The 9576-nt window shown below is 44.0% G+C and overlaps 1 protein-coding gene across 3 annotated transcripts in view; it reads right to left on the bottom strand.

Moving 5' to 3' along the window:
• Positions 1-9576, bottom strand: part of ppp3cb (protein phosphatase 3, catalytic subunit, beta isozyme) — a 35786-nt gene that overhangs the window by 19704 nt on the left and 6506 nt on the right. For all 3 annotated transcript variants that reach the window (XM_014198992.1, XM_014198990.2, XM_014198991.1), the window contains exon 2: positions 38-238. In XM_014198992.1, coding sequence (XP_014054467.1) covers positions 38-238 — 201 coding nt within the window. The remainder of the gene's footprint in view (positions 1-37; positions 239-9576) is intronic.

Raw genomic sequence — 9576 nt, 5'->3', positions numbered from 1 at the left:
ACTCTCCTCCTCTGCCCCTCTCCCCCTCCCTCCTCACCTGTGACTGGGGCTTCTATATCCAGCATGGTCCTCTCCTGGCGCAGGATGGCGGCTCCCTCATTGATGATACGTAGGGCCACCAGCTCCTCCAGACGACCCTCCTTGGTGAGGTGGGCTTTTAGCAGGTCTACTCTGGGCTTCCCCTCACAGTCAAACACCTCCTTCATGGAGAGCCTGTGGCTCAGGGGGAAGGGGACCGCTAGGAAGAGGAGAGGAAGGGGAGAAGGAGGAAAAGAGAGAGGGAGAAAGATGGAGAGAGAGATGGGGGAGAGATGGGGATAGAGAGAAATATGGACGAGAGATGGGGATGGAGAGAGAGATGGGGAGAGTTGGGGATGGCGTGAGAGATGGGGGAGATGGGGATGGAGAGAGAGATGGGGAGAGATGGGATGGAGACAAAGATGGGGATAGATGAGGGGAGATGGGAGAAAAAGAGATGGGGGAGGGATGGGGATGGAGAGAGATGGGGAGGGATGGGATGGGATGGAGAGAGAGATGACGGAGGAATGGGGATGGAGAGAGAGATGGAGCAGAGATGGGGATGGAGAGAGAGATGGGGAGAGATTGGGATGGAGAGAGCGATGGGGGATAGATGGGGATGGAGAGAGAGATGGGGGAGATGGGGATGGAGAGAGAGATGGGGAGAGATGGGGATGGTGAGAGATATGGGGGAGGGATGGGTGAGAGATGGGGTGGAGAGGGAGATGGGGAGAGATTGGGGGAGAGATGGGGATGGAGTGAGAGATGGGGAGAGATGGGGATGGAGAGAGAGATGGGGGAGATGGGGATGGAGAGAGAGATGGGGGCGATATGGGGATGAAGAGAGAGATGGGGGCGATATGGGGATGGAGTGAGAGATGGGGAGAGATGGGGGAGAGATAGGTATCGAGAGAGAGATGGGGAAGAGATGGGGATGGAGAGAGAGATGGGGATGGAGAGAGAGATGGGGGAGATGGGGATGGAGAGAGAGATGGGGAGAGATGGGGATGGTGAGAGATATGGGGGAGGGATGGGTGAGAGATGGGGTGGAGAGGGAGATGGGGAGAGATTGGGGGAGAGATGGGGATGGAGTGAGAGATGGGGAGAGATGGGGATGGAGATATATGGGGATGGAGAGAGAGATGGGGAGAGATGGGGATGAGAGAGAGATGGGGATGGAGAGAGAGATGGGGAGAGATGGGGATGGAGAGAGAGATGGGGAGAGATGGGGATGAGAGAGAGATGGGGATGGAGAGAGAGATGGGGAGAGATGGGGATGGAGTGAGATATGGGGGAGGGATGGGTGAGAGATGGGGTGGAGAGGGAGAGATTGGGGGAGAGATGGGGATGGAGTGAGAGATGGGGAGAGACGGGGATGGAGAGAGATATGGGGATGGAGAGAGAGATGGGGGAGAGAGAGATGGGGAGACAGGGAGACAGGGTGAGAAAAAGGAGAGAATAAGAGAGAGAAATGTAATTCACATCATATACAGTACAGGATGCAACAGGATACAGGGAAACTGCGTATCTATCTATCTATCTATCTATCTATCTATCTATCTATCTATATATATATATATATATATCTACCTATCTACCCATCTATCTATCTATCTATCTATCTATCTATCTATCTATCTATCTATCTATCTATCTATCTATCTATCTATCTATCTATCTATCTATCTATCTATCTATCTATCTATCTATCTATCTATCTATCTATCTATCTATCTATCTATCTATCTATCTATCTATCTATCTATCTATCTATCTATCTATCTATCTATCTCTATATCTATCTATATCTACCTATCTACCTATCTACCTACACACACATCACAACTGCTGCTACCAGACTCTTTTTTCTACTGCTCAGTTTATACACTGCCCCCCATCCCCTCTTTCACTTTACATGTGTAAATATTGGACTGCAGTGCCTTCTGGAAGTATTCATACCCCTTGACTTATTTGACATTTTGTTGTGTTACAGCCTGAATTCAAAATACAAAAGGTACACACTTTATTAGAATACTTATGAAAATCCACATTGTTATATTTAGTAACAGTTATATTTTGGTAACAGGCACACGACGCAACACGGAGTGCCTGGATACAGCCCTTAGCCTTGAAATTTGCCATATACAGTGGGGGGGGGAGTGTTTGATCCCCTGCTGATTTTGTACGTTTGCCCACTGATAAAGAAAGGATCAGTCTATCATTTTAATGGTAGGTTTATTTGAACAGTGAGAGACAGAATAACAACAAAAAAATCCAGAAAAACGCATGTCAAAAATGGTATAAATTGATTTGCATTTTAATGAGGGAAATAAGTATTTGACCCCCTCTCAATCAGAAAGATTTCTGGCTCCCAGGTGTCTTTTATACAGGTAACGAGCTGAGATTAGGAACACACTCTTAAAGGGAGTGCTCCTAATCTCAGCTTGTTACCTGTATAAAAGACACCTGTCCACAGAAGCAATCAATCAATCAGATTCCAAACTCTCCACCATGGAAAAGACCAACGAGCTCTCCAAGGATGTCAGGGACAGGATTGTAGACCTACACAAGGCTGGAATGGGCTACAAGACCATCGTCAAGCAGCCTGGTGAGAAGGTGACAACATTTGGTGTGATTATTCGCAAATGGAAGAAACACAAAAGAACTGTCAGTATCCCTCGGCCTGGGGCTTCTTGCAAGATCTCACCTCGTGGGGTTGCAATGATCATGAGAACGGTGAGGAATCAGCCCAGAACTACACGAGAGGATCTTATCAATGATCTCAAGGCAGCTGGGACCATAGTCACCAAGAAAACAATTGGTAACACACTACGCCGTGAAGGACTGAAGTCCTGCAGCGCCCGCAAGGTCCCCCTGCTCAAGAATACATATACATGCCCATCTGAAGTTTGCCAATGAACATCTGAATGATTCAGAGGACAACTGGTGAAAGTGTTGTGGTCAGATGAGACCAAAATGGAGCTCTTTGGCATCAACTCAGCTCGCCGTGTTTGGAGGAAGAGGAATGCTGCCTATGACCCCAAGAACACCATCTCCACCGTCAAACATGGAGGTGGAAACATTATGCTTTGGGGGTGTTTTTCTGCTAAGGGGACAGGACAACTTCACCGCATTAAAGGGACGATGGACGGGGCCATGTACCATCAAATCTTGGGTGAGAACATCCTTCCCTCAGCCAGGGCATTGAAAATGGGTCGTGGATGGGTATTCCAGCATGACAATGGCCCAAAACACACGGCCAAGGCAACAAGAGTGGCTCAAGAAGAAGCACATTAAGGTCCTGGAGTGGCCTAGCCAGTCTCCAGACCATAATCCCATAGAAGATCTGTGGAGGGAGCTGAAGGTTCGAGTTGCCAAACGTCAGCCTCGAAACCTTAATGACTTGGAGAAGATCTGCAAAGAGGAGTGGGACAAAATCCCTCCTGAGATGTGTGCAAACCTGGTGGCCAACTACAAGAAACGTCTGACCTCTGTGATTGCCAACAAGTGTTTTGCCACCAAGTACTAAGTCATGTTTTGCAGAGGGGTCAAATACTTATTTCCCTCATTAAAATGCAAATCATTTTATAACATTTTTGACATGCGTTTTTCAGGATTTTTTTGTTGTTATTCTGTCTCTCACTGTTCAAATAAACTAACCATTAAAATTATAGACTGATCATTTCTTTGTAAGTGGGCAAACGTACAAAATCAGCAGGGGATCAAATACTTTTTCCCCCCACTGTACCACAAACCCCTGAGGTGCCTTATTGCTCTTATAAACTTGTTACCAATGTAATTAGAGCAGTAAAAATAAATATTTTGTCATACCCGTGGTATACAGTCTGATATACCACGGCTGTCAGCCAATCAGCATTCTGGGCTCAAACCACCCAGTTTATAATACATGTTAGAATCACCTTTGGCAGCGAATACAGCTGTGTGTCTTCTTGGTAAAATCTGCACATTCTTTTTTTTTATTCTTCAAGCTCTGTCAAGTTGGTTGTTAATCATTGCTAGACAGCCATTTTCATGTCTTGCCATAGATTTTCAAGCAGATTAAAGTCAAAACTGTAACTAGGCTACTCAGAAACATTTGTCTCCCAGTGTCTGTTGGAAAGCAGACTGAACCATGTTTTCCTTTTGGATTTTGCCTGTGCTTAGCTCTATTCCTTTTCTTTTTATCCTAAAAAAACTCCCTAGTCCTTGACGATAAGCATACCCATAACCTTGATTCAGCCACCACCGTACTTGAAATTATGGAGAATGGTACTCATTGATGTGATATGTTGGATTTGCCCCAAACATAATGCTTTGTATTTTGCAGTTTTACTTTAGGACCTTATTGCAAACAGGATGCATATTTTTGAATATTATTCTGTACAGCACTTTTATCAAACTCATTCAACAGAGGGCCAAGTGTCTGCGGATTTTGCATCAACAATTGTACTTTATTGATGAATTAAGGTCACTAATTAGTAAGGAACTCCCCTCACCTGGTTGTCTACGTCTTAATTGAAAGGAAAAAACAAAAATACCCAGACACTTGGCCCTCTGTGGATTGAGTTTGACTGCCCTGCTGTAGAAGCTTCCTTCTTTTCACTAACCTCATGTAGGTTAGTATTGTTGAGTAACTACAATGTTGTTGATCCATCCTCAGTTTTCTCCTATCACAGCCATTAAACTCTGTAACTGTTTTAAAGTCACCATTGGCCTCATGGTGAAATCCCTGAGCAGTTTCCTTCCTCTCCTGCAACTGAGTTAGGAAGGACACCTGTATCTTTGTAGTGTATTGATACACCATCCAAAGTCTAATTATCAACTTCACCTTGCTCAAAGTGATATTCAATGTCTTCTTTTTTATTTTTACCCATCTACCAATAGGTTTCAAGTTTCACCTTTGAATGTCACGTGCACAAGTACAGTGAAATGTCTTTCTTGCAAGCGCCCAACAATTCAGTGATCAATGAAACGCTTTGCAAGGCATTGGAAAACCTCCCAGGTCTTTGTGGGTGAATCTGTGTTTTAAGTTCACTGTTCCAGTAAGGAACCTTACAGATAATTGTATGTGTGGGGTACTGAGATGAGGTAGTCATTCAAATATCATATTAAACACCAGTATTGCACACTGAATCCATGCAACTTATTATGTGTCTTGTTAAGCACATTTTTACTGTTGAACTTATTTAGGCTTGCCATAACAAAGGCTTTGAATACTTATTGACTCAAGACATTTCAGCTTTAAATTTTGCATTAATTTGTACACATTTCTAAAAATATAATTCCACTTTATGGGGTATTGTGTGTAGGCCATCTTTTAGTATTTCTTATTTCTTTAGTGTTGTTGCATTTTCGAGAAGTAAGGATTTCATTGGACGATGTGTACCATGCGTATCCCGTAAAGACGACTAATAAAACTTTAAACTTAAATGTACTGTCTGTGTTATAGGTGGCCTAACAGGCTTTAGTTCAGCATAGCTATGGCTGAGTTGTTGGTCTGCGCTTTGCAGCGGTGTTTCTCTTACATAATGAAGGCCCTTAGGGCCCTGCTGGAGATGACTGATGAGGAGAGTGACAAAGCAAGAGCTCCCAGCTGCACGTGAGGACTCACACACACAGGCGCAAAGGCAAAACCCCATACACACACTGAGATACGAACACACATACAGTTGAAGTCGGAAGTTTACATACACTTAGGTTGGAGTCATTAAAACTAGTTTTTCAATCACTCCACAAATTTCTTGTTAACAAGCTATAGTTTTGGCAAGTCGGTTAGGACATCTACTTTGAGCATGACACAAGTAATTTTTCCAACAATTGTTTACAGACAGATTATTTCACTTATAATTCACTGTATCACAATTCCAGTGTTTCAGAAGTTTACATACACTAAGACGACTGTGCCTGTAAACAGCTTGGAGAATTCCAGAAAATTATGTCATGGCTTTAGAAACTTCTGATAGGCTAATTGACATCACTTTAGTCAATTGGAGGTGTACCTGTGGATGTGTTTCAAGGCCTACCTTCAAACTAAGTGCCTCTTTGCTTGACATCATGGGAATATTTAAAGAAATAAACCAAGACCTCAGAAAACAAATTGTAGACCTCCACAAGCCTGGTTCATCCTTGGGAGCAATTTCCAAATGCCTGAAGGTACCACGTTCATCTGAACAAACAATAGTACGCAAGTATAAACACCATGGGACCAGACAGCCATCATAGCAGTCAGGAAGGAGACGCGTTCTGTCTCCTAGAGATGAACGTACTTTGGTGCGAAAAGTGCAAATCAATCCCAGAACAACAGCAAAGAACCTTGTGAAGATGCTGGAGGAAACAGGTACTGCCCTAGTCCCACCACAGTAAAATGAGTCCTATATCGACATAACCTGAAAGGCCGCTCAGCAAGGAAGAAGCCACTGTTCCAAAACCGCCATAAAAAAGCCAGACTACGTTTGCAACTGCACATGGGGACAAAGATCGTACTTTTTGGAGAAATGTCCTCTGGTCTGATGAAACGAAAATAGAACTGTTTGGCCATAATGACCATCGTTATGTTTGGAGGAAAAAGGGGGAGGCTTGCAAGTCGAAGAACACCATCCCGACCGTGAAGCACGGGGATGGCAGCATCATGTTGTGGGGGTGCTTTGCTGCAGGAGGGACTGGTGCACTTCACAAAATAGATGGCATCATGAGGTTGGAAAATTACGTGGATATGTTGAAGCAACATCTCAAGACATCAGTCAGGAAGTTAAAGCTTGGTCGCAAATGGGTCTTCCTAATGGACAATGACCCCAAGCATACTTCCAAAGTTGTGGCAAAATGGCTTAAGGACAACAAAGTCAAGGTCTTGGAGTGGCCATCACAAAGCCCTGACCTCAACCCTGTAGAAAATTTGTGGGCAGAACTGAAAAATCGTGTGCGAGCAAGGAGGCCTACAAACCTGACTCAGTTACACCAGCTCTGTCAGGAGGAATGGGCCAAAATTCACCCAACTTATTATGGGAAGCTTGTGGAAGGCTACCCGAAACGTTTGACCCAAGTTAAACAATTTAAAGGCAATGCTACCAAATACTAATTGAGTGTATGTAAACTTGTGACCCACTGGGAATGTGATGAAATAAATAAAAGCAGAAATAAATCATTCTCTCTACTATTATTCTGACATTTCACATTCTTAAAATAAAGTGGTGATCCTAACTGACCTAAGACAGGGAATTTTTACTGAAAAACTGAGTTTAAATGTATTTGGCTAAGGTGTATGTAAACTTCCGACTTCAACTGTACATCCACGTATGCACACACATGCACAAACAAAGAAATACAGAGACAGAAATACACACATACAGATAAAGTTGCGGCAACACAGAAACACACTTGTGCGCGCACGCACACACACACACATACACACACATAAACACACACACACACATAAAGGTAATGTTCTGCAGGATCTACAGAGCCTCATGAAGCCCCACCAGTGCTAACACAGATAATGGCCTAGATCAGGAAAGTAGGCCTTCTGCTCACTCTCTCTCTTTTTTCTTTTTTCTTTCTTTTTTCTTTCTCTCTCTGTTTCTTTCTGCCTTCTATCCATCACCCTCTAACTGTCCCCTACTACCTCCTGACTGCCCCTATCACCTAAACCGTAAATCAGGCTAATTCATCACACACACACACACACACGGACGCACACTGCACACACACACACACCATCACTCCAGGCTCCGCAGCCCCCGACTAGTCATGTGTCTCTGAGGTTTTGGGGGTATTCCACACTGGCAGAGACAGCCCGTAGCCCACTGAGCTAAAGGGCTAACCAGGTCAGGTCACTGCTCCAGGTCCACTACGGTAGGATTAGCTCTACAGGGAACTAACCCACACTGTTCTTTTACCAATACAAGGAATGTCCTGTCCAATGCACTGCCCTAGTCCCACCACCAAACTACTCTAACCCATTATAGTATGGTATGGTTTGAGGGTGTGTGAGAGTATGTGCAAGTGAAAAAATGTGTGTGTGTGTGTGTGTGTGTGTGTGTGTGTGTGTGTGTGTGTGTGTGTGTGTGTGTGTGTGTGTGTGTGTGTGTGTGTGTGTGTGTGTGTGTGTGTGTGTGTGTGTGTGTGAAAGAGATTGTGATTGTGAGAGAAGAGGAGGAGAGGGAGGGAGGGAGGGTGGGGGGAGAGAGGAGAGGAGAGGAGAGGAGAGGAGAGGAGAGGAGAGGAGAGGAGAGGAGAGGAGAGGAGAGGAGAGGAGAGGAGAGGAGAGGAGAGGAGAGGAGAGGAGAGGAGAGGAGAGGAGAGGAGAGGAGAGGAGAGGAGAGGAGAAGTAGGACAGATTTTGAAGAGAATGGAGAGTTTGAGAAAATGAAATACAGTACTTGGGAAAAAAGGCTTTGTAGAATATTAGATACTGGGTGGTTAGAGCACTGAATGCTGATTGACTGACAGCCGTGGTATATCATAACATACAGTTGAAGTCGGAAGTTTACATACACCTTAGCCAAATACATTTAAACTCAGTTTTTCACAATTCCTGACATTTAATCCTAGTAAAAAATCCCTTTCTTAGGTCAGTTAGGATCACCACTTTATTTTAAGAATGTGAAATGTCAGAATAATAGTAGAGAGAATGATTTATTTCAGCTTTTATTTATTTCATCACATTCCCAGTGGGTCAGAAGTTTACATACACTCAATTAGTATTTGGTAGCATTGCCTTTAAATTGTTTAACTTGGGTCAAACGTTTCAGATAGCCTTCCACAAGCTCCCCACAATAAGTTGGGTGAATTTTGGCCCATTCCTCCTGGCATAGCTGGTGTAACTGAGGCAGGTTTGTAGGCCTCCTTACTCGGACACGATTTTTCAGTTCTGCCCACAAATTTTCTATAGGGTTGAGGTCAGGGCTTTGTGATGGCCACTCCAATACCTTGACTTTGTTGTCCTTAAGCCATTTTGCCACAGCTTTGGAAGTATGCTTGGGGTCATTGTCCATTTGGAAGACCCATTTGCGACCAAGCTTTAACTTCCTGACTGATGTCTTGAGATGTTGCTTCAATATATCCACGTAATTTTCCAACTCATGATTCCATCTATTTTGTGAAGTGCACCAGTCCCTCCTACAGCAAAGCACCCCCACAACATGATGCTGCCATCCCCGTGCTTCACGGTTGGGATGGTGTTCTTCGACTTGCAAGCCTCCCCCTTTTTCCTCCAAACATAACGATGGTCATTATGGCCAAACAGTTATATTTTCATTTCATTAGACCAGAGGACATTTCTCCAAAAAGTACGATCTTTGTCCCCATGTGCAGTTGCAAACCGTAGTCTGGCTTTTTATGCCGGTTTTGGAGCAGAGGCTTCTTCCTTGCTGAGCGGACTAAAATGATGTCAATTAGCCTATCAGAAGCTTCTAAAGCCATTACATTATTTTCTGGAATTTTCTAAGCTGTTTAAAGGCACAGTCAAATTAGTGTATGTAAACTTCTGACCCACTGGAATTGTGATGCATTGAATTATAAGTGAAATAATCTGTCTGTAAATAATTGTTGGAAAAATTACTT

Source organism: Salmo salar, chromosome ssa05, assembly GCF_905237065.1.
Source record: "Salmo salar chromosome ssa05, Ssal_v3.1, whole genome shotgun sequence".
NCBI classification, from domain to species: domain Eukaryota; kingdom Metazoa; phylum Chordata; class Actinopteri; order Salmoniformes; family Salmonidae; genus Salmo; species Salmo salar.
The sequence above is the reverse complement of the archived record's forward strand: the minus strand, read 5'-3'. Positions and strand labels throughout refer to the sequence as shown.